Source organism: Arachis ipaensis, chromosome B1 (assembly GCF_059453495.1).
Source record: "Arachis ipaensis isolate K30076 ecotype BB chromosome B1, ASM5945349v1, whole genome shotgun sequence".
NCBI lineage: Eukaryota > Viridiplantae > Streptophyta > Magnoliopsida > Fabales > Fabaceae > Arachis > Arachis ipaensis.
The window spans coordinates 48,526,133-48,552,940 of record NC_142436.1 but is presented as its reverse complement, the minus strand read 5'-3'; the positions used below and the strand labels follow the sequence as shown (position 1 = coordinate 48,552,940).

General features: G+C 34.8%; 1 protein-coding gene and 1 non-coding gene across 2 annotated transcripts; one reads left to right on the top strand and one right to left on the bottom strand.

The window, feature by feature from the left end:
* The first annotated feature begins 2,196 nt into the window (after positions 1–2,196).
* On the top strand, positions 2,197–2,303 carry LOC148576484 (small nucleolar RNA R71). The gene has a single exon (XR_015903412.1). It is a non-coding gene; the product is annotated as a small nucleolar RNA R71 (small nucleolar RNA).
* A 20,752-nt stretch (positions 2,304–23,055) lies between these two features.
* LOC107629941 (uncharacterized) lies at positions 23,056–26,578 on the bottom strand. Its single transcript, XM_016332904.3, has 2 exons — positions 25,946–26,578; positions 23,056–25,285 (listed from the first exon to the last, which is right to left on the bottom strand). The coding sequence occupies exons 1-2, from the start codon at positions 26,253–26,255 to the stop codon at positions 23,310–23,312; spliced, it is 2,286 nt and encodes a 761-aa protein (XP_016188390.1). The 5' UTR covers positions 26,256–26,578; the 3' UTR covers positions 23,056–23,309.
* Between the last annotated feature and the right edge of the window lie 230 nt (positions 26,579–26,808).

Here is a 26,808-nt window from a genome sequence, read left to right as displayed (position 1 = left end):
GCATGATCAAAACACACGTAAAACAAAAGAAAAACAATAAAAACTCAATGAAATTCAAATAAATAATAAAATCAAAGTAACGGAAATTAAACTAAGGATACGAAAACATCGGGTTACCTCCCGACAAGCGCTTCTTTACCGTCACTAGCTTGACGGTTAGCGCTTCTAAGGAGGAGGATCATAGGAACTTAGCTCTTCATCTCTCACTGTGAATCTTCTCTCTGTGTTCCCATAAAGTATCTCAATATGCTCCAGAGAGAGGATTCTGTTTACTGTATAAGTCAACACTAGATTGCTAGTCAACACTACCTTCATTTTTGGGGAGAAGTCTTCAGTGGGAATCTTTTTGTTTCTCCATCCCCTGGGTACTTTCTTCTTTTTGGGAACCTCCTCCTTGGTGGATGATGCATTCCCGACACCAAACTTAGGTTTGATGTCAGGAGGAATTTTATTGATTGTCACCAAAGGAGGTTTGGGCTGCAGATTCTGTTGTGCATCATCAGGGGGTTCTTGAAGGTTTGGAGCAATAAGTTAAGTCTGCATGCATCTCTTTTCTTCACCTGCTGAATGCATATCTTTGAAGACATGAAAGACTAGTTGCTCATCATGCACTCTAAGCACTAATTCACCTACTTCTACATCAGTTAGAGCTCTCCCAGTGGCTAGAAAAAGGTCTTCCTAGAATTATAGAGGCATTCTCATCCTCCCTCGTGTCAAGAATCACAAAATCTGCTAGGAGGAAGAACTTACCCACTTTGACCAAGATATTCTCCACTAATCCATATGCAGGCTTTATAGATTTTTCTGCCATCTGTAATACTATCCTTGTGGGTTGTGCCTTTTGGATTTTCAACTTTTTCATCATAGATAAGGGCATTAAATTGATGCTTGCTCCCAGATCACATAACGCTTTCTCAAAGGTTGTGCTCCCAATGGTACATGGAATTTGAAAGCTTCCTGGGTCTGGCATCTTCCTTGGCAAGTTATTCTGAATGATGGCACTACATTCCTTAGTCAAGACCACTGTCTCATCTCCCTTTAAAGGCTTCTTCTTTGATAAAAGCTCCTTCATGAATTCGACATAGAGAGGCATTTGCTCCAAAACCTCAGCAAAAGGAATATTGATTTGTAACTTTCTAAAGACTTCCAAGAACTTTGAAAACTGCTTGTCCTTGGTCTCCTTTTGAAGTCTCTAAAGATATGGCATTTTAGGCTTGTACTCAGGCACCTTAGGCAATGTAGGATGGGTGTCAAGAGAGACTGGGAATGGATTATGTGCACACCTCGGAGGGGCGTGTTCCACCTCCTCTTTCTTCTCCTCAGGAGCTTCTTTTTCAACTGGATCCTCATTAACTTGTGCTTCCGTACTTGCCACCTGTCCACTTATCAAGGTGATAGCCTTGCATTCCTCTCTTGGATTTGGAATTGTGTTACCAGGTAGGCTATTAGTGGTCCTCTAATCAATTTCATTAACTTTTGTGGCTAATTGACTCATCTGACCCCCCCAAGTGTTTTATTGATGCTTTGGTTTCCTGTATAAAGCTTGCCAATATTGCTTCCAAATCAGCATTCTTCAGGGGCTGAGAAGTTGCTTGCTGAGATGACTGAAACTGGTGGTCATTAAAATTATTTTGTTGAAAACCACCCTGAGAATTATTATTAAAATTCTGTGGTCTCTGAGGTTGCTCTCTCCACCCCAAATTTGGGTGATTTCTCCACCCCTAATTATAGGTCTTAGCATATGGATCATTATTGGGGTTTCTAGAAGCATTCCCCATGTAGTTGACCTGTTCAGAAGGAAATTGAGCATAACCATAATTCTCACCATGCATAAAGCTACCAGTCATGTTATAAGGAGCCTCTTGAGGTGCAATCTGAGTATTAACAGCTAAAACCTGCATCCCACTCAGTTGTTGAGTAATCAGATTCATTTGCTGAGTCAAAATTTTGTTCTGAGAAGGAAGAGCATCAAAAGCTTCTACTTCCAACATGCCTTTCTTCTGAGGGATTTCAGAGTTCACAGGATTCCTGTTAGATGAGTATAAATATTGGTTGCTAGCAACAAACTCAATAAGCTCAGTAGTTTCCTCCGGTGTCTTCTTCATATGCAATGAACCACCTGCAAAACTATCTAAACACATCTTGGATATTTTACCCAAGCCTTCATAAAAGATATCTAGCTGAGTCCATTTAGAAAATATATCCGGAGGACATTGCCTGGTCAGCAGCTTGTATCTCTCCCAGGCTTCATAGAAGGTCTCACCATCCTTTTGCCTGAAGGTCTGAACCTCCACCCTAAGCTTAGTCAGCTTCTTTGGTGGGAAAAATTTAGTCAGAAACGCAGTGACAACTTTATCCCAAGTATCCAGACTCTCCTTGGGTTGAGAATCTAACCACAACTTTGCTCTATCCCTTAAAGCAAATGGGAAGAGCATGAGTTTGTACACCTCAGAGTGTTCACTCCATAGTCTTCACAGTATCACAAATCTGCAAAAAATTAGAAATAAATTGACTTGGATCCTCCTGAGGAAGTCCATGATACTGACAGTTTTGTTGCACAAGAGTGACTAGCTGTGGCTTTAGCTCAAAGTTGTTTGCAACTATAGGAGGCACCACAATACTTTTTCCATAAAGATCTACATTGGGAGTAGTGTATGAGCCAAGCACTCTTCTGGGTTGTTCATTCCCAATTGGATTTGCCACATTGGCATTAGCAGCATGATTATGATCCAAAGTGGACTCTGCAGCCTTGTAAAGTCTTGCTTGTTGTAAACGCCGCCTAAAAGTCCTTTCAGTTTCAGAATCAAAATCAAAAAGGGACTCCTTGTCCCTGTTCCTGCTCATAAACAGACAAAAGACAAGAAAAAATGGGATTCTCTACGTCAGAGTGTAAAGAATTCCCTATGAAGTAACCTGTGTAAAATAATAAAATAAAAATAAAAATAAACTAAGAAATAAAATTCGAAAATTGTAAGTAAAATTAGGACAAAAATTACAAAATTATTAAGAAAAGTAAATAAGAAAAATTAAAATAAAAATAACTAGCAGACACCAAACTTAATTTCAGAAATTACAGAAAAAAATAGTACTGATTTTCAAAAATTGTAACCAAGAATTAAATAAAATTAAAACTAAAACACCTAAGCTAAGCAATCAAACAACTAATAGTTGTCAATCACAGTCAATCCCCGGCAACGGCGCCAAAAATTTGGTGCAGAATTGATAACCCACAAACTAATCGGCAAGTGCACCGGGTCATACCAAGTAATACCTCAGGTGAGTGAGGGTCGATCCTACGAGGATTGATGGATCAAGCAACAATGATTGAGTGATTGGCTTAGTTAGACAAACAGAAAATGGTGTTTTGAGAGTTCAAAAGCATAAAAGAGTGAATTCAGAAAATTAGAAAGCAAGCAGTAAACGGGTTGTGAAATCTATGGAGAAAATAGTTAAGGCTTCAGAGTTATCTATCTTCCAGATTGACTTTTCTTGCTAACTATTTTAATTATGCAAGATTCAATTCATGGCAAACTATATGTGACTAAACCCTAATTCCTTAGACCTTTTTAGTCTCCTCTAACCTTCATCAACCGCAATTCCTTGGTCACTTGATTCCCATTAGAGGGTTAAGTTCAATTCTATTTTATATGCCACAAAAACCCTAATTACCCAAATATAAGAGGATTATATGTCACGTATCCCGTTAAGTCCAGATAATTAGAAATTTAGGAGAAGTTGTTTTCAAGCTGTTGTTCAAGTAAAGAGCTTTTCCAAGTTATACAAGAACTCAATTAGAACCAAGGTCATACTTCTGTTCCACCTAGATTCATAAGATAAAGAATGAAAATAATTCTTGAAATAGAAATCAGTACATGAATTAAAATAAAAAAATAATAGTATCAATCAATACAATAGACAGAGCTCCTAACCTTAACAGTAGAGATTTAGTTGCTCAAGGTTCAGAAAGAAAACTAGGATTCTAAAAATTGTAAAGTGCAGAATGAGGTAGAAGAGAAGAGAAGAGTCTGAAAGGCTGATTCTTTTCTCTTTTATATCTAATCCTAATTAATGTAAATTATATTTTCTAAAACTAAATAATATCTTTTCCTATTTTAAAATAAAATAAAAGTTTAAATCAAAATCACTAATTGATTCGTGCAGCCTTGTGTAGAACGAATTGGGGTCCACTATTGCCTAAAGGGTTGGCGCCAAAATTGGAAGAATCCAAGTTTGGCATGGACTAGGCAAAGTTGCTTTCTTTAGAGCTTCTTCATTGGCGCGGAACTTGAGGTGCTGCAAGTTTGGCGTGGAGGTCACGCATTGCCTTCCTTTGAGTGTTGATTGTGGCGCCAAACTTGGAACGATCCAAATTTGGCGTGGAGGTTGTGCGTGTAGCTTTCCTTGAAACCTTTGAGTTGGCACCGAACTTGAGTAAACTCAAATTTGGCGTGGAGATGGCAGTGTGTATTCTCCTTGGGGGCTTCTTAGTGTTGGCGCCAAACTTGAGCTTCCTCAAGTTTGGCGTGAAGTGGTTCGTATGAAATGGAAGAAAAGGATATACTATTATATATCATTGGAAAGGTCTGGAAGTTAGCTTTCCAATGCCACTAAAATCACGTCAAATGGACATTTGTAGCTCATGTTATTTTAGGTTTAGTGCAAGGAGGTCGCGGTTGACAGCATTATTCGCTTTCTTCCTTTTCTGCTACAAAATTCCGTCAAATCCATCCAAATGCTACCTGAAATAAACAGAAATTGTAAAAAACTCAAAGTAGCATTCATAGTGGCTAAAGATAATTAAATCTTGATTAAACTCAACAATTTGAATACAAATTCACTCGGAAAAGATAGAGAAGATGGTCACGCATCAAGTTGTATGATTTGTATGTATATAATATGTATATGTTACTTGAGTAAGAAGTTTTGTACATGCATATTTTTGTTTTGTTTTATTTAAAAAGTATTCTTTTTCCGATCTTTAGAAAGAACAATGATACGATTTCGAGTCAAAGGCTCCTATTTTATTATTAAGTATATGTAATCGTCGTAATACTTCTTGCTATCAGAGTAGCGCCGCTGGAAGCGTGATATTCTGATTGTGAGGGTGTTACATCCTGTATAAATGATGTGATATGGTCAAGTAACGGATTCTAGCCTTTTTTTTAATTTCTAACTATAATGTTTATGTATATGTATGTTTGTGTGAAAGTACAAGAGTAAATGAAATCCAGCAGCTCTATTTATTCATGTAGTGTGTATTTTTAATTTTATTAATGGTTGTTTTATAATTATTTGAGTATCCTAGCAAGGTATTTTATTTTTAATCTCATATCTAAAAGATAATAATAATAATAATAATAATAATAATAATAATAATAATAATAATAATAATAATAATAATAGGATCCATATCAAAAGGTAAAACATATAAGATTAATGTGAGTGTGAAACAAAAAATTATGAGTTATATGCTATTCTTTTATCTAGCTATGTACTAAATATATTGTGTTATTAGGTATAGCTTTGATGTTATATTTTAAGAGTCAAGTTTTTCTACATATTTTTTTTAGACTAGGCTCAGATACATATTAGATATCTGGGTTTTAGACTTTTTCTCTCATTCCTATTGTAGGTTTATTTCATAGATATATCTATATACGTGTGTCTATATATATATATATATATATATATATATATATATATATATATATATATATATATATATATATATATATGTGTGTGTGTAGTTTTGTTTGTTGATGTAATTGGTTGGTATTCTTTAATAAACAAAATGACTCAAGTATCATGTTGAAGATTCTTGGCTACATATTAGTATATTTATCTTTTATTGTTTTTGTGAGACAAATCAAGTTTAAATGTCTCAGTTATGTGCTTCAGCAAGGTTATAAAGAAAGAAATGTTTAAAAAGAAAATGAAGTCAAAGATCTTAACATTCACATGTTTCGGGTAATTTTTCTTTTCATGTATTTTTCAACCAAGTGTTAAATATAGTATATATTGTATTGTGCTCACTGTTTGTGATATTTTGTAGAAAATGTTGTTTCTTCATTACCTAGCACTACATCCACAAATACTATAGGTTATTTTTCCCCTAATGGTTAAATATTGTAGTTTTTTCTTCCTTTTCACTTATTATATTTCTTGTTATTATTATGATCTTTTTTATATATGGGCTTTCTCTTTTTCTTTTTCTTTTTTTGTTTTTATAATTTTCCTTAATACTATCTTCTTTCTTTATTTGAATGTTCTTTTTATTTTTTTAAATGTCAAATGATATAGGTGTTGATCGAGATGCTAGTGGTCTAACACAAAATTTATTAGCATCAAGTATTATCATATGTTTTAAATATTTCTATATTAGTTTCTTTTAAATTTTTTAGCATTATATGTTTTATGCTTAATTTTTATTTTCATATTATTTTTTATTCTTTTCTAATTTAATATTACATTAGTTTACATGTGTTTTTAAATTTGTATCTGTTAATGTAGACTAATTAGTGGTTAGGTTTGTTACATGCAAACTGTATTGAGTAGAATAATTAATTTGCATTTCATAATATTTTGTATAGCATCATCTTACATTTTTCATTGTTGTAATATTTAGTTTCATGATATTTTTCTTATAAATTAATATTGAAATAAACAGATATGTTGTTCTACATCATGGCAAGACCTTGACTAAGTATGATGTCAAAGATGATCGATTTGTAAGTTTGTATAATTATATTTTCATGTTTATTGGTTACTTTATTTTTTATGAACTAATTGTTATTTTTTTTATACAGCATATCCCATATCACTTTACTAGATTACTATTTAATTCTGGAGGATCAGAACATTAGAAGTTTATTGTTAAGAACTCAGAGATTACTAAAAGCTTTGCAATGACTGTACTGAAAAGTAAAGGCAGGAACCGAGAATACAAAATTGGTCTTAAATGGAAAGATTTTGTGAAAATGTATAAACTTAAAGCTGCATATTCATGTGTTTTTAAGATAGTTTCAAAAGAAGATCATCTAATTCAAGTTTCTGTAACTAGAAAGTAATTATTTAGGTGGATTCTCAACTTTCTAGTTTACTTTTGGAATGTGTATCATATTTTGGAACCTTGATTTTCCATCCTCTAAAACATATAATATGTATAGTATGTGAACTTGTTAGTTAGTCTATGTTATTTTTTATTTTATGCTATAAATAGTTTCTGTAAATAAATGTGAACTATTAGGTTATTTTTTTTCTTTTGAAAATGTTGAATCATTTCATTTTTTAACATGTTGACCAAAATAAAATTCCGTGCAAATACACGGGCTTTCACGCTAGTATTTAGTAGTGAAAAGGAATACACATTTTATTTTAAAAATAATATTGACAATACAGTGATAGCACAGCGATGATGACAAACACATTCTATTCAGAAAGAGAACAAAAATAAAAAAATAAAAGTAACGGTTTTATTTTTTGAAGGAAAGAAATTATAGAAATTTTACTTAATAAAAGGTAAATTAAATCTGCTTAATAATGTGTTTAATCAAAAATAAAAAGTGACTCATAAAATAATTAAATAAATAATATTATTAGATTAAAAAATTAAATAAAGGCTAAACTTAAAAGGATGAGCTGTATTTTTCTTTTTTGTCAAAACCTTACTAATCAATAATTAATTGATAATGCTAAAGTAATTTTAACATAAAAATTAGATACTAACTTTTTTTTATCAAAACACTAATAATTTATTATACAATAGTGACCATGGTTATCAAGTTTAGATCGGACCGGTTAAATTGACTGAAAAATTGGTATATCAAATTTTTAATCGGTTCGAATTAAGTGTCTGACCACTTTTGTTATTGATCCGTAAAAAATCAGTCTAATTCGCATTGAATCGAACCTGTTGGCCCGATCAGATCAATGTAACCCGTGCGCTTCTACAGTGTATCAGCGGTGCACGGGATCACAATAAGAAATAGTTTTTTGTATGTATTAATCATCCAAAAAACATTACTATGATTCGAATTTGGTATCTTTTAAATTATATGCTAATAATTATATATATACTTAAAAATAATAGTTTTTGTTTACCAAACACATCCTAAAAAATTAATAATTACATCATATTAAAGCAATTATATTGTAAAATATTGTTTTTATTCTTCAATAATATATTGTATTTATTTATTTTTATAATTTAATTTTGATACATTGATATTATAAAATATGTTACATAATTATTTTATTATATCTCTATTTTTAAATAATTATTCATACAATTAATATATAAGATAATTATTTTTACTGAGGTAATATTATTAATATACTTGTGAAGACATATATTTTAAATTTTAACTTTAATTTTAATTTATTTTTATAATTTTATTATTTTTATTTAATTATAACCGGATCAATCAGGTAAAATCAATTATTTACCAATTGAATCAGTAACCAAATAAATTAATTACCAATTTGATTCTGATAACTATGATAGTAACTTTAACATGAAATTAGAATCTAAATTTTTATCCAAACATCTATTGACCACTCGTTAACTGAACAAATGATCCTAATTTGAAATTAGAATATGATCTTTTTTTTTTTTGTCAAAACACAAAACAACTACTGATTGATCCGGCAAAAGTGACTTTAAATTAAATTTAAAGTTTTATTTTTTTGTCAAAATAATAATTAATCCACCAATAACTTGCTTATCAAGAATAATGCTAAAATGATATAATTTTATCGAATTTTTAATTAAAATTTTATATTTTCTCTTTTAATTGGGCTCCTAAAATATATCAGATTTTGTAACTAAGTATTTACTATGACAAAAATATTGAAATTAATGAAATATTCTATTAAATTATAGAGAATATTCAATAAAATATTAGGCATATTCGTTTTGTTTAATAAAATATTCTGTTAATTTTGATGTTTTTGTCACAACAAGGACTTAATTACAAAATCTAATATGCTTTAAAGACTCAATCGAAAAGAAAAAAAGCTCAAAGACCTAACTAAAAATTCAATAAAACTATAAGGACTGACAGAGTAATTAAATCTAATTTTTTTAATGTACCATTAAATTGGTCTTGTGGCCCATAATTTGGGTATCATAATCCAACTCATTGTCATATTAAAAATAAGTTTCATAAATGTAAACCCCGTAAAATTAGCAAATAATTAACCAATAAATTAATTTTAATAAAGAAAATTAAAAATGTGAATATTATATTAAATTAGGGTTGAGCATATTAAAATGAGAAATTTGACACTAATTTCAAAAAATTTGACCCAAAATTGAACCGAATAGACCGAAATGGTCGAACCGGACCCGAACCGAGCCCGTGGGTCCAACCAGCCCCTTCCACTTAATGGGCTCAGCACACCTCTTCCCCATTTTTGCATGAAAACACGCTGGAGTCATAGCCATGGGGAGAAGAACACTCTTCCTTTTCCAAAACCCTCACTCAAATTTCATTTCTCAATAACTTTTGATCCAGAGCTCCGATTGACGAACCGTTTATGACCACGCGTTCACCGCGACGAGCTCTACAAAACCTATGGAACAATTTGGTAGGTAACTCACTATTCTCTTCTCAGCCACTCTCCCCAAATTTCAAAAATGTATGAGCAATTATGTTGAAAATTGTTCAATTTCGGTGTTTAAGTTCGAATTAGCTTGAGGAACACGTTTACTATTGCTTATACAAAGCTCGGATAAGGTGAGGAAACCATAACCCTATCTAAATTCTGAATTTGTGCTATAGATATTGAGTTGGGTATATATATGTGTTGTATATTTGTATTAGGTGGTGTGTTTGTAATTGGAACTTGATATTGTGGACATTGGAAGCCTTGGATTGGTGTCAAGTCTTGATGATTTTGTGAATTAAGGAGTTGTGTGTGTAGCTTAAGTGTTGCTTTGGACAATAAGTAAAAGCGGCCAAGGTATGGTTTAGGTTTTGCGTATTTAATATATAATGTTCTGCGAAAAGTTAGGCTAGATGACCATAGGATAAGAATGTATGTATGAGGGTGTAAATTGCTTAGTGCCTTATTGATAACTATGAACCAAGTTGAGTATGGATTTTTATTTAATATTGAGAATGGAGATTCGAATGTTAAATGATGATTTAATGATGGTTGATAAATTGAGATTAATGAATGTGTATAGATGATGAATTGTTGAAGGTCTTCTTGATATAGTTGTGAAGTTATGCATGAGAATTATTTATAATTGAGGTATGATGGATGATGGAAGGGTGTAGAGTTGTGTTGTGGTGATATTACATGTGTTGTAACTAATTTTGAGTGTAGAAGGATTGATATTGAATGATGATTTGATGATGATTTATGTATGTATGTATGTTGAATAGGTGAAATGAGAATCTTGTTGAATTGAGAAATGGTAGGACGTGAGGTTGTTGTGGTATTGATAAGGATATGTTGTGTTGATGGCTATAGGTATGGTAAGTGAATTGAGGTTGAGTTTTAAAGAAAATGGAGGTTTTGAAGCTTTGCGTAAAGTTGGTTTTTGGCCGAACTTCAGCGAGACATAACTTGGCTTCCAGACCTCTGAACTATTTCAAACCTATTTTAAATGAAAATTGGGTCCGTGACGTTTATGCCGTTCAAAGAACGGATGAAAAATGTTTTAAAACAAAAAAGTTATGCCCGTCGAAATTTAGACTTGAAATCTGGAATTCTGTAGCATTTCAGACATGGCAAAATTCGTACGCGTGACATTTCGGAGTGCACTTCCACGCGTAGGCATGGCCCACGCGTACGCATTGCCCCTGTTTCAGCAAAACTGTATTTTGTATTTTCAAGCCTAATTCCAAACTTTTAAACCTCTGTTTTCGTTCTTTTAACCCTAAACTATAGTAGTAAGTTTAGTAATGAGCTGAAGCTAGGAAAAAGGTGATAACTTGGGAGTAAAGTAATAATCTTAAATGATGAATTAGGTATAAATTGCAATGATATGAGGTGTATGTTTGAGACCATGCTAAACTATGGCTATAAAGAATAAATATAAGGAAATGATAATGATAAATGATGAGATTTGGGATGACTGTGTGTGGCCGGAATGGTCGAGATGTATATGTGGCCGAAATGGTCGAGATGACAAGGTCTATGTGTGATCCCGCTTGCGTATTAACTTGATAATGTGTTCGGATGGCAAGTAGAGGACGGAAGTTCCCTCTCTTGTCGTGATGTGGATGTGGGAAAGGTGGAAAGGCACACTCTTTCGATATGTGGAAAGGCACTCTCCTTCGTATATCCTCCAGGAGAATGTGGAAAGGCACTCTCCTTCGTTTATGATCCTCCTGGAGATGCGCAACCTAGAGACCAATGTCTGGGTTAGCTACCAGATGTGTCGGGTTCTGGCAAAGTAACCGACACGTGAGCTCACGGCCAGTAGGATAGACATTCATCATATGCACATGTGTGCTTTGTTTGCTATGCCTTAATTGGGAATGCCTAATTGATTATATTCTACTAATTGTTGTAATTGTTACTTGAACTACTTGTTTTCTACCTGTGCTTGCCTTGTCTGTTTGTTTTGTCTATGCGAATCATCGGAGATGGAGGTACGGAGGAAAGGTGGACAGGTTTAGAGTTAAGGTTAAAGTTTAAACTAGGTTTAGAATTCCCTAAAAGACCACCCTTTTTATGATTTCTGTTTAGTAATTTAAGCTTTATAATTTGAGAGTCGGCGTTCTAGGATTGCCTCTGGCATTTTCAGGACCTTATATACCATGTGCGTGGCACCTTTACCATGCTGAGAACCTCCGGTTCTTACCCCATACTGTGTTGTTGTTTTCAGATGTCGGTCGAGGGCTCCTCGCTAGGCGTCTGGATTTCTGAAGTGGAGTAGCCCTAGGTTCTTTTGATTATCAATTTACGTATATATCTGTACTTAGCTTTCTCTCCAAGAAACTTGATTATTTTGTCCCTCATAGAGGTTACAGGAGAGTTAGGAACTTGTTTCTGTATTTTGGGTGTTTTGGGATACTTGTATATGTATGTAAATATTCTCCAGCCAGCCTTGGCTTTGCAGGCTGAGTCAGGAGCTAGTTATGCTGTATTCTTGGCTCTCTATTCACTCTTTCTCTTATTCATATCTATAACATTTAGGTTTCTTAGCACGCAAGTAATTGTGTTTCTTGAGCGTTGCGCTTTTTATTTTGCGATTTTGCTTTACCCATTTTCAAGGCTCGTAGTATATTATATGTTTCCGCTATTATACGTATGTATTTGCTGATTAGAGGTCTGTAACACCACACTACCTCTGTTCTACGACTTAAGCGTAAAGCTCTGTGTAGTAGGGTGTTACATTATGGTATCAGAGCAGTTCGTTCCTATAGAGCCTGAAAGACAGACTGACTATGCTTCTGTGCATTCTCTGTATATGTGTCTATGTGCCATTAGGATATCTAACTGATATATGTGGCATAAATGTTCATGAGCATGCATTTGGGACTTAAAGCACTATACTTGCGATATTAAGATTGATCAACTTGATATCACTTGTTTGGTGTGTATAGGGACCAGATGGCGACTCGCAGACGCGGACGCGGGCGAGGTAGAGGCAGAATAGGAAATGCTATGCCTAAAGTGATAGGGAATAATCCTAACCCTGTAGACTTTATGGCTATCCTGGAGAACATGGCTGCGGCTATGCAGGCGACAGCCAAAGTCCTGAGAAACCAAATAAACAATGGAAATAATGGCAACAACGGTGATGAAGGTCCTATGATGCTTTCCTCCTTCCTGAAGGTTCATCCTCCGACCTTCAGAGGAACCTCGAAGCCTACCGATGCGAACAACTGGATTCAAGCAATAGAGCGAGCATTACAGGCTCAGCAGGTTCCTGAAGAACAGTGGGTTGAGTTTGGAACTTATCAGCTGCAAGGTGAAGCTCAACACTGGTGGCAGGATACGAGGCAAATTCTGCAGCCTGATGGGGTTGTAATTTCTTGGAAATTATTCCGAATAGAGTTCTATAAGAAGTACTTTCTTAGTTCAGTCAGAAATGCTACAGAACTTAAACTGCTTCAGCTGAAACAAGGCTAGATGACTGTTACTAAGTACACTAGCAGGTTTGAGGAATTGTGTCATTTTTCACAGATTTGTCAAGGAGCTCCTGAGGATTTTGCTGAGTGAAAATGTATTAAGTACGAAGAGGGCCTTCGGAGTGATATTATGAGCTTTGTTACACTGATAGAGATCAGGGTATTTTCTGAATTGTGAACAAAAGCCGAATAGTTGAAGAATGTGTGAGGAACGCAGCTGTGGCAAAGAATGATAACCGGGAGTCCTGCTGAAGAGATCACCATCAGAATTTGGCACCAAGGAGTCAAGAATTCAAGAGGGCTGATAACTACTGACTCAATAGGCAGCATAAAAACAAGCAGGGTATGTGTTACCGATGCGGATCACCCGGACATCTAGTTAAGGACTGTCCTAGTCCACGTGGTGGAAACTCATGATGCAGATTGACCACAATCACCAACTTAAGGTAATTGCAATGATTGAATTTAAGGAGCAATGTAACATTCTAGGATACCGTGATTACTCATAGCCTAAGATAGGGAAGAAAGACTTAACAGTGAAATGTCAAACCTAGTATAGGACTTAGAACCAAACTAAATCGTTCCGAGTAGGGTATTGCCGTCAAAGCTTGCAGAGCTTAGTGAAGTTTTTGGTTGGCGTTGGATGAATAATCAAGACTCTTAAAGATAAGCGGATTAGGGGAATAAGGCAATAGTTTGTTCACGTAAGAGGGCCCAAGGTAACAATGGGTCACAAGAAATAGGAGGTAAACTGAAACTGATACCTGAAATTTTATTTACATATAGGAAGTGAGACATCGTACTTATCCATACTTACAATAAACTAGAATTGTAGGTGTCAAACTTAATAACCCAAAACTGCGAGGAAGAGGCACGACACGGATTTAGCTTTTAGCTGTAAATTACTCAAGTGGCGAGATAAAGTGAGTAGCAATAAGAATTTGAGGCGAAGACCGAATCATTCTTGGTTATATTATGTACAATAACACTGTTAAAGTCGACAAAACTTAGAAAGCTAGATGAAGTGAGTAGTAAGAACGGAGTCTGTTCGATTAAGCATTCTCAGTGTGAAATATCGAAGATGCCAGAGGTGAGGAAGATAACAACAGAAAGACTTTCGATGATTAACTTACTATAGTCCAATCTAAAAGCCAATTACAATATCACGTTTGTCAAATTATCCGTGTACCATGGTTATATCACAAGTCAGCAGCCCAAACATTTCCATACTCATTATTACTTGAGCTTATTTCAACATTATAGTTGGTTATTTGGTAGCTCTCCCGATGCTACTTCTTAGTTCATAGTTTTGTTTAAATTTGGAAGCCCTTTTAACAATTGGAGTTGATAATTCTTTTAAATTACTCAAGCCCTCCATGCTTTACTACACATTTTAACTTAAATACAACTGTGTGCTTGCTCTCGACTCACACACAGCCAGCTTTCACCACGATCAATCACGAATTCACCCTTTACAATGCCATCGAAACTAGAATCGATCTTATCATGAGCCTACTCGCTAATTCCCAACCTTGTCATCTCTCGCCATTCAACCATACAAGACAAATATAAATAACCTGCAAGTACCCGATAAGTTTTACAGCACTCGTAATGAATTGGTTATCTTTCTGAATTCTTACTCCTTACTTACATGAACCTTGTCTGGACATACTTATGTCAATTATGAACTAGAGAAATTTGTTGTGAGTGGAGTTGCTCACCTTCGCAATTTGTATTCTTCGGAGTTCAGTTGAGACTTACTTGACTCGAAATTCCTTGATTCTCTTTCACGATTCCAATAATCGAATTCCTCTCTTACTATGCACCTTGATTTTTATCCTTGAGCATTTTTGACATCCATTTTGAGATTAAATACAGTCACCAAACCAAATGTCCTTTTTCATTCCTTGTAAATGCCGTTTAAGCGGTGTGAACGTCTTTTAGTTTGATGTCTTCTCGAAAATTTTCTCGAGCTTGGTAAACATCTAGTATTGTTCCTAAATATAACCATCAAGGTGATAACTCATTAAGAGCAAAACTTTTAAAATACGGAAGATGGAATATGTAGTATACCACAACAAGAAGAGATCTGGAGCTTTAATTTTTGTCGACCGTATTGTCTATGGTTCAATCGACGCGTTAAGATACACTGATTACTTAAATGTCCCAATATAACAAGATTTTTGAACTTTGAGAGGAGAAAGCAACCTTTGTGTCGAGATTCATCACATCTGAACCTAATGATACATTAACTAAGGACTTAGGACGTGAGTGAATGCAACCTTATGGTGCCATGACGACGCCCCATTAGAAAAACTTTTAGCAATAAATGAAGGATTTAAGACCATTAGGTAATTGTGAATCGAATGACGAAAATCCATCCACCTTTTACCTATCGAAGGAAAAATGACCAGGATATACATTAAGGTGGTGCGGTATGTTAGTCACTCTGGTATCAATCCAACCCCAAAATATTTGACAACCTAGGTCCTAATTTGAAAACCGAGACAATAGAGAAAAGGTTAGCAAAATTCAAGCTAAGATTCTAACTACGTGATCCCAACCAAATGATTTAATTGGAAGTAAAGACCAAGATAGTTAGAAAAAGGGAAGTTACACTTTCTTGAAAATTATCTCAACAAGATTAGGAGCGGTGAGAAATTGAGACCAAGTGATTAAAACCGAGAAGTATTGAAACCGAAATGAGACGACTACCCACACCTCCTTTCAGGTAACTGAATCTGAATTTTGAGGACAAAATTCTTAATTAGGTGGGTAGGATGTAAACTCCGTAAAATTAGCAAATAATTAACAATAAATTAATTTTAATAAAAAAATTAAAAATATGAATATTATATTAAATTAGAGTTGATCATATTAAAACGAAAATTTTGACACAAATTTCAAAGAATTTGGCCCAAAATTGAGCCGAACAGGCCGAACCGGACCCGTGGGCCCAACTAGCCCCTTCCACTTAATGGGCTTAGTGCACCTCTTCCCCATTTTTGCATGAAAACACGATGGAGTCACAGCCATGGGGAGAAGAACACTCTTCGTTTTCCAAAACCCTCACTCAAATTTCATTTCTCAATAACTTTTGATCCAGAGCTCCGATTGACGAACCATTTGCGACCACGCATTCAACGCAAAAAACTCTACAAAACCTATGGAACAATTTGGTAGGTAACTCACTATTCTTTTCTCAGCCACTCTCCCCCAATTTTGAAAATTTATGAGCAATTATGTCGAAAATTGTTCAATTTCGATGTTTAGGTTTGAATTAGCTTGAGGAACATGTTCACTCTTACTTATACAAAGCTCGGGTAAGGTAAAGAAACCATAACCCTATCTAAATTTTGAATTTGTGCTATAGATATTGAGTTGGGTATATATATGTGTTGTATATTTGTATTAGGTGGTGTGTTTATAATTGGAACTTGATATTGTGGACATTGGAGGCCTTGGATTGGTGTCAAGTCTTGATGATTTTGTGAATTAAGGAGCTCTGTGTATGGCTTAAGTGTTGCTTTGGACAATAAGTAAAAGCGGCCAAGGTATGGTTTAGGTTTCGCGTATTTAATATATAATGTTCTACGAAAACTTAGGCTAGATGACAATAGGATAAGAATGAATGTATGAGGGTGTAAGCTTAGTGCCTTGTTGATAACTATGAACCAAGCTGAGTATGGATTTGTTATTTAATATTGAGAATGGAAATTTGAATGTTAAATGATGATTTAATGATGGTTGATAAATTGAGATTAATGAATGTGTATAGATGATGAATTGTTGAAGGTCTTCTTGATATAGTTGTGGAGTTATGCATGAGAATTATTTAGAATTGAGGTATGATGGATGATGGAAGGGTGTAGAGTTATGTTGTGGTGATATTGCATGTGTTGTAACTAATTTTGAGTGTAGAAGGATTGATATTGAATGACGATTTTTGATGATGATTTATGTATGTATATATGTTGAATAGGTGAAATGAGAATCTTGTTGAATTGAGAAATGGTAGGATGTGAGGTTGTTGTGTTATTGATAAGGATATGTTGTGTTGACGGCTATAGGTATGGTAAGTGAATTGAGGTTGAGTTTTAAAGAAAATGGAGGTTTTGAAGCTTTGCGTAAAGTTGGTTTTTGGTCGAACTTCGGCGAGCCATAACTTGGCTTCCGGACCCCTGAATTATTTCAAACCTATTTTAAATGAAAATTGGGTCAGTGAAGTTTACGCCGTTCAAAGAACGGATGAAAAATGCTTTAAAACGAAAAGCTATACCCGTCGGAAGTTTGGACTTGAAATCTGAAATTCTGCAACATTTCAAACTTGGCAAAATTTTTTGGAAAAACGCCTGTCCACATGTACGCGTGGCCCACGCATACCCGTGACATTTCGGTAGTGCACTTCCATGCGTACGCATGGCCCACGCGTACGTGTGGCCCCTGTTTCAGCAAAACTGTAGTTTGTGTTTTCAAGCTTAATTCCAAACTTCTAAACCTCCGTTTTCGTTCCTTTAGCCCTAAACTATAGTAGCAAGTTTAGTAATGAGTTGAAGCTAGGAAAAAGGTGATAACTTGGGAGTGAAGTAATAATCTTAAATGATGAATTAGGTATAAATTGTAATGATATGAGGTGTATGTATGAGACCATGCTAAACTATGGCTATAAAGAATAAATGTAAGGAAATGATGATGATAAATGATTGAGATTTGGGATGACTGTGTGTGGCCGGAATGGTCGAGATGTATATGTGGTCGAAATGGTCGAGATGACAAGGTCTGGGTGTGATCCCGCTTGCGTATTAACTTGATAATGTGTTCAGATGACAAGTAGATGACGGAAGTTCCCTCTCTTGTCGTGATGTGGATGTGGGGAAGGTGGAAAGGCACTCTCCTTCGTATTGTTTCCCCCCACATTCTTCTCTGGTTGCAAGGTGGAAAGGCACACTCCTTCGATGTGGAAAGGCACTCTCCTTCGTATATCCTCCAGGAGAAAGTGGAAAGGCACTCTCCTTCGTTTATGATCCTTCTGGAGATGCGCAACCTAGAGACTAATGTCTGGGTTAGCTACCAGATGTGTCGGGTTCTGGCAAAGTAACCGACACGTGAGCTCACGGCCAGTAAGATAGACATTTATCATATGCATATGTGTGCTTTGTTTGCTATGCCTTAATTGGGAATGCCTAATTGATTATATTCTGCTAATTGTTGTAATTGTTACTTGAACTACTTGTTTTCTACCTGTGCTTGCCTTGTCTGTTTGTTTTGTCTATGCGAATCATTGGAGATGGAGGTACGGAGGAAACGTGGACAGGTTTAGAGTTAAGGTTAAAGTTTAAGCTAGGTTTAGAATTCCCTAGAAGACCACCCTTTTTATGATTTCTATTTAGTAATTTAAGCTTTATAATTTAAGAGTCGGCGTTCTAGGATTGCCTCTGGCATTCCCAGGACCTTATATACCATGTGCGTGGCACCTTTACCATGCTGAGAACCTCCGGTTCTTACCCATACTGTGTTGTTGTTTTTAGATGCAGGTCGAGAGGCTCCTCGCTAGGCGTCTGGATTTCTGAAGTGGAGTAGTCCATGGGTTATTTTGATTATCAATTTATGTATATAATTGTACTTAGCTTTCTCTCCAAGAAACTTGATTGTTTTGTCCCTCATAGAGGTTACAGGAGAGTTAGGGCCTTGTTTCTGTATTTTGGGTGTTTTGGGATACTTGTATATGTATGTAAATATTCTCCGGGCAGCCTTGGCTTCGCAGGCTGAGTCAGGAGCTAGTTATGCTGTATTCTTGGCTCTCTATTCACTCTTTCTCTTATTCATATCTATAACCTTTAACTTTCTTAGCACGCAAGTAATTCTGTTTCTTGAGCGTTGCGCTTTTTATTTTGCGATTTTGCTTTACCCATTTTTTAAGACTCCTAGTATATTATATGTTTCCGCTATTATACGTATGTATTTGCTGATTAGAGGTCCGTAACACCACACTACCTCTGTTCTACGACTTAAGCGTAAAGCTCTGTGTAGTAGGGTGTTACAATAAAAATATGGTTTAATTACTCTCTTGGTTTCTATAGTTTTATCAAATTTGTAATTAGGTCTTTATGATTTTTTTTTCTTTTAATTGGATTCCTATACTGTTTTTAATTTTGTAATTAAGTCCTTTTTAGTATAAAAAATATTAAAATTAACTGAATATTTTTTTTGCAAGATGAAGATATCCAAAATTAAGAACCTAATTAGATCTTTGACCACATATTTTTAAGAGAAATATTCTGTTAATTTTAACGTTTTTAACATAAAAATGACCTAATTACAAAATTAAAAATAGTATAGAGACTTAACTCGAAAAGAAAAATGGTATAAAAATTTAATTGTAAATTTAGTGAAACTATAGAAACCAAAAGAATAATAATTAAACCTGAAAATATTTATCATTATATCATCATTATCAAAACTGAATCGAATCGACCAGACCAGATCTACCCCAAAATAGCAGTGAATCGATGACCTATTTAGTTCAGTTCAAAATAAGAATAATTTTTGTCTAAAAACTGACCGGTTTGTGTTAAACCCCTTGAAAACTGAATAGTTAACAGATCAATTCCACCTAAGTCACAACTATTGCATATATCTCCTCTCCTATGTGCATGCCTAATACCCTACTCCACATGCACACAACGGAAATCTGATTGAAAAGAAGTAAAATTTTCAAAAGTTAAATTAAAACCTTTTGAAAAGCATTGACAGTTTCAAAAAACAAACAATGGAGAGATCGAAAAATGGTTACAGAAATGAGTATATAAAGACTACGTAGAAGTAGAGTTGGAGAATTAGAAGAATGAGTTTATTTTGGGTAGAAGAAATATACAGAGTATGTTTGAGTGTGTGAGAAAATATATATTTTATATTTTAATTAAAGTTAGTGTGTGAGAGTATATTAATTTTATATTAAGTATATTTATGGTGTAAATAAAATTTAAATATGTCCTCTCGAGTCTTGACGTTGTAATAAACGTGATATAGCGATGAAAGCAGAATAATATATTATTGAGTGAGTGAATAGAATTGAAGTAAGTAATATTTTATATTTTTTTAATATTATCAGTATTACTCTGAATATAATTTAAAAATTATTATTAAAATTTTTTATGTAAGTATCATAATATCTAAAGTAATCAAATAATAAATAATAATAACAACAAATAAAAGATATTAGAATGCTTTTAAATATTTTATAATAATAATAATAAAAAAAAGCAGCAATGTTTTATGTTGAGAGTTATTATTCAATCAGTAGAAGAAAAAAGCTACTACTTAATTTAAATGTGTAAGTTGCATATGATATAAATAATTGATTGGCCAATATATTAGTTTTTTTGTTATTTGACTGACTAGGTCTGCTGATTTCGTGCCACTTTGCCCTCACCTCCTTTTATTAGGAGGAATATTATGTGAGTGTGGATGTGGTTTCATATATTTAAATAAATAAATAATATATTAAATATAAAATTAATATCTTAAATATATATTAAATAAATAATATATATTTAATATATTAAATATTTTAAATATATTAATATTAAATCATTTAAATATATATTTAATATATTAAATATTATAAATCTATTAATTATATATATATATATATATATATATATATATAAACAGGCAAGTGACTTATTTTTTTGCAAGTCATTTAAAATATTCAAAGTGTCTTTAATATTCTATAAGTTTATTAGTTTTAAAATTGTTATAAATTTGTAAGTATTTTACTTTTAAAATAAACTAAATTAAAATCATATTGTATTTTGATAAATATCAAACAAGTTAATAGATCTCAAACCTCGCATTAATCATGTCAAATTAGATTTAGATTAAGAAGTATGTTTGCAATTGATCAGAATAAAAATGTTATACACCATCAATATTCAATCGAAGAGTATTAGGGGGCAGCAATTTTTGTAATTTGTAGCTATCAAATAGTTATCAATGATGATTTTAATGGTGTGAGATTTGTGTGAGATTTCATCCAATAGTTTACTTTTCTTTACTAGTTACATGCTGGTCAGAATTTAATAAAGTTGTTGGCCTAAACTTTTCCTATTCAATATTATAACATAGATCATGCTTTTATTACTTCACTGGTAGAGAGATAGAGACCCGAGTGTCAAACATTCTATTTTCTTTATGGAGAGTGCATTGTGACACGATTGTGCTTTAATAATTGTAGAGTTGAAGTCGAGGATTCAGTCACAAAATAAAATTCACATCCATCTGGTGTATTTATGGGTAGTGTGTTACCGTAAAGCAAAAGGCTCAAGTTTATATACTACTAATTTTGGGTGTTCGTTTATTATCAGACAAGTTAGAAAACTTAGTCCATCGAAAGTATCTTCCACTGGTGATAGATTTGGACCACTATGAGAATTTAAGTTGGGGAGTCTATATACCTCGCCAGTTTATACTAGAGATTATGTCGAGCTTCTTGCAACAAGGTAGATCAAATTAGTGGTTGCACTATTTTGTTACAATCGTGGGCATGGCTTAGGCCTTCATGGCTATGTCCAGTGCCTCATTTGCCTTTTTCATTTTCATTAGCACGAAGATTTATATCATAATAATATTATTTATCTTTTAAATTGTATTCCATTTTGAAATGCTAAGTTTACATAATTTACATAGTTGAGAGGGATGTAAGCATCCTCGACACTGAAAATTCCATAACATACTTGCAATTTGGACTCACATAGACCACATGTCCATGCATGAGGTAAGATTAAAAATAAATTTACTTTATTATATGTTGTGGGTTATATGGTATTATGTAATCTGGTGTTACTTTGATATGACAGTTTAAATGACAATCTTACCAAGATACAAATGTGGCAATGCAAATTTCGTCGGATATTATGCATGACATTGAGCAGTTGTGCTTATCGTTGTCCAGTAATTTGCTTTGAAATTATCGAGTGGTATCTGGCTGACTGGGTGACACATCAATTTGGTTGGACTCAACGTCACCTTATGGATCTCAAAGTTAGCCACAATAATAGAGACTTAAGGAGTCATAACTACAAGAATTAGAATGACATTCATTTTGTTTGGATTACGACTTGAGACATGTGACCATAGATGGTTGGAGATCTTACTTCTGACATATGGATTGGTATCGTCCCCACGAGCCACATGGATTTTTGGCCACACAGGTTCGCTTGCACAATCCAAGACTTGATCAACTTCCCGAGCTGTGGCAACGTTTAATGTTGTTCCACCCATTCAATTGATGTGGAAGTTTATGCCATCTGACTACCATCACGGTCAGCATGGGGCTCAATATTATCCTCAACTGCAAGTTTCAAGAGCTTCTGTAGATAATGGCCAACTTCAAAGAAAGGTTGTGAATGATTGGTCAGATGCCACACCTGATGTTTCTCTGCAATCTGTTGACATAAGCACATCATTTTCGAGTCGCTCTAACTTTCATTTTCACTTTGGAGGAGGATTTTCTAGCATGCAACCAGATTTGAATCTTAATCTAGGCTTGCAAAACCCGTCTGGTGACGACATTGGTGTTTATAAACCACAAGTTCACGAGGACATCTTACATATTTCTCAGGTATTTGCTTTACATTGTGCATAATAGTAATGTTTGTTAAATATCATCTATTGTTATCTACACAGGCACTAAATGACTGGGCAATCTTTATTTTTTTAGTTATGGTTTAGGTGGAACCAGCATTATTACAAAATTTTGCTGCATAACAAGAATAAGTGACAGATGAGCTCTTGCACGGGATAGAGTATCAGTGGCTGGATGCCTCAAATTTTTTCCGTGTAAGAAATCTCGAGTCGGAAGAGGCAGAAACTAGGCAAGAAGCTTAAACAAATGCAAAGAATGCAACTGAGGAGAGTCATGTCAGATAGTGCACCCCACGTCACACAACTGGAAACATACATATAACATGATGAAATAAGTTTTTCAATTGAATTTTGAGAGGATCTACTCCCATTCTTTTCATACATTTAATTTTTTTCAAAGATTGTTTTACATGGTATCAGTGCACAAATCGGAAGCAAAAGTGTTTAGTCATTAACCTATTTCACAAGTCACTGATAAACAAGACTGGACTCTATTTTTGTTTTTCTATCTTCTTCCTCCTCTTTCTCACACTATTACATACCAAATTGCAAAATCATCAGTTCCTCTAGTTTTCAATCAATATTTAGGCGACAGTCACTTGATTTTTCAGGAGCTTTTAGAGTATCATTCTCCAGTGAACATGGATCAAAAGGCAAGAACTTGTTCTGCTTATGCATCAAATGCCAGTCTTCAATATTAGTCCCTTTGCCAAAATCCAAGACAGAAAATGCTCTTTTTTCTAGCATTTCTATAATCTTCTTGGTCTTACCAAGCACATGAACCGAATATCTGACACTATCCTCTCTCTCTTCAATGGCGCTATTCAAGCACTTTGTGGATATAACATGGGGCAAGTTAGTGAGACATGCACCCAATATATCACAGATCATTCCTTTCAGTGCTTCAAACAACCTCTCTGAACTATGGTCTTTCATGCATTCATGATTCAATAGAGTGGCTTGGCTTATTCTGTACATGGAATTAGATGCCAATATCTTGATGGGCCATGATGAAGGTGATACCCTAATGCATATATGGTTATATTTGGCTTTAAACTTGTGATACCGGATTTTCGCAGCTTCACTGAGTTTCTCTAATGTCTCTTTGGGGCTCTCACTTTGAAGGGAAAGCTTATAAAGATCCACATCATGCCACTTATGATATAGATCAACTCCAAGCCATATGATTTCTGCAGCTGTCCTCACTTTAATTAATTTTCCTTCTTTGTCCAAGTTGTTTTCTATGAACTTCACATAGGGAAGCCCTTCATTTAGAGCATCTATCAAATTTCTCACCTTACACCTATCAATGTTTGGAATTGCAACTATTATGCTTGCTAGTGTTACCAAAGGAAGTGACCAACTATTTGGAGGTTCTGCACAGTGTAAATGAGGAACTTGGTCACTGTCAAACGCTACCACTCCCTTAAACCCTTCCAAGATTGAACACTTTTCTATTAGCTCAATGACATGCTTTGGCTCCTTCTTTTCCCCAGCTTGAAACCAATGATTAGTGGCGTCACGATTGTCTTTCATCATCACCCCAACTAGCTCTTCCTCGCCTTCAAGATGAAGAACAAAACGCCTCAGATCGAGCTTCGCATTCGGCCTTGACTCTGTCCCGCTGCTAATGCTTGAAACACTGTGACTAAACTTGGACTTTAACTTCCTGATAAAGTTACAACCTGCCAACACAAAGCACATGAGGGACACGGAAACACACTGTGTTGCTTTGCACGTCAGAACAATCCCTATCTGCAGTTTAATCAAGAACTTGAACAGGATCACTTTTGCATCATGGGCTAACTTTCTGTACTGCCTATTCCGAATTCGAAAACCAAGAGGCCTTTCTTTCATTAGAATTAGCCTATCAGTCCAGTATCCTTCCACTTGTAATCTCTTCTTAGTACTTCTATGTCTCAAGACTGGGCATCTATAACTTATGGCAGTGAACCATCTAAAAGCAGGGGAAATAGTACCAATTGCCACTGCAGCAACCTGAACTATGAGAATCATTATGGTGGACCATTTGTAATCACTGTGGCCAGTGCAGAATCTAAAGGACCATGGCATTAAATAAGACCTAAGCATAGCCTCTGCTAATGCCATTGTACTTAGAAGACAGAAAGCGCCTGACGCAGTGCACGTCACTGACCTTCCAACAACAAATTGGGGGCTGCTAGTGTGTGCCATCATCCAAAACCTCATCAGTTCTTCTCTAAGACTGTTGATGACTTGATTATTGGCTTCGGCTTCGGCTTCTTCTACTTGGTTCGCGCTTTCTTTTAGCGCCTCCTCATTCATCTCATACTTCAGCTCCAAGTAATGCTTCATCTTTGGGATAGCCACTGCGGAGGAGAACATTGTCATCAAGAGAATGAGCATTAGAAGCATGATGATAGCATGTTCTACCCAGAATACATAGATAACCCCGGTAACAAATTGGATGCAGATATTCACAATCATGGTGATCACAAGTATTCCCATGGCCACAACATTCATCATGGTCTCTTTGTTGTCCGTGACACCAAGAGAAGGCATGGAGTTACCTATCAAAAGTGAATAAAGTTATAAGTTGTATTAATCTTAATCAACCAGCCATAACAGAATTCGCAATTGCTATAACTAACCATAACAAAATTTGTAACTGCAAGTCTGCAAGCAAAGCACAGTAGCTGCTATCCATAAGTATAACAGATTTTGTAACTAAAAGTCGGCCAGCAAAGTAGAGTAGCTGCTATCCATAACTAACTATAACAGAATTTGTAACTAATATAACCTGTGATTGTGCATACAAAAGAGCTCACGGCACAATCACAATGATGAAGCCCAGCAGGACAAATAACTTCTTTTCGTCCCTTTCTCCTTTCTACATTTTATGCACCTTTATTCTTTTCTATTCTAGAATTAGTATGTTATGATGAATTACTACACACTCTCTTTCTTTTTCTGGCCAAAGGAATCATTTTGTGGATTTGAGATCTTGCGTATATTTTACGAGTTGTACAGAGGAGAACATGTTCCTAATCATTCAAATAATATACACAATAGATTCATACATATCATTTTTCAGTCTTTTATTCCTTTCACTCAGTCTTATTACATACAAGTCTAAAAGCAAGTGAAATAGAGGCTCTTCCTAACTAACTAACTAACTAGCTAGCCGTAACAGAATTTCTAACTAATTCAACTAACTTCCTTGGACTCACCAATGATTGTGCAGATCAAGGCGCTGCTGCTGAGTTTAGCGAGCTGGTCATGGCGCTGAGGCACCGGAGTGTTGAGATCAACGGAAAGCTTAAGCGCAACGCCGATTATGGTCAAGGAAGTAGCGTTGAGGCAGAAGTATCTGCAAGGGAACCAGAATTTGCGGCCTCGAATTCCATGTATGAGATCTACAGTTACTGCTATGAGACAAGCAAGGGAAGCTGCTGCTATGTATATCCCAATCCATGGCATAGGTTTGTTGAACTTTGTGTCGTCCATGTACCCACCAACACTGCACCCTGTTATCCCCATCTTCTTCTTAGAATTGAAAACCTTTTCTGCCTTTCGGGGTTGAGCTTCTTGATTGCTTCTGCTAATCAATTAGAGCAGTGAATGTTAATTCTTTATGGCTGAAAAAGTAATAGTATTTCTAACCACATTTTTGTTCCACGAGTTGTCAATTAGGAATCCCTCCTCCTTAAAATTGGACTTTAATAGAATAAGATATGACAATTCTACAAGGAAATTATTGAGGACTTAATTGATTAATTTGTGTTAGTAAAATATTCATTAATATTAATACGTATGTGGGTAAATGTGGTTGAGGGGAGTCAAAAATGTTTTGGTATGGAGCTTGACTACTGAATAAATTGACATGAATGTTTCTTAGTCTCTGGCGGACCCGCGGAGCTGTTGGTTGATGAGGTGGGAGGCGGTTAACCGTGCCAAATAAACTGGAATTATCTATGTTAGACTTTGTAGAGGTACTTTTGTTTGTTTTTTCTCATCTTTCCGAATCCTCTTGCTTTTGGGGGAAAGTTAATGCAGAAAAAAACGGCACCTACGTGCACAGTGATGTCATATC

Bases quoted from the DNA above. Each gene is read 5' to 3' on its own strand.
- LOC107629941 (XM_016332904.3), bottom strand. From the start codon at position 26,255: ATGGGGATAACAGGGTGCAGTGTTGGTGGGTACATGGACGACACAAAG. The intron at 25,286-25,945 runs GTGAGTCCAAGG...CACTTTTGATAG, and splicing joins CTTGATCTGCACAATCATTG to GTAACTCCATGCCTTCTCTT.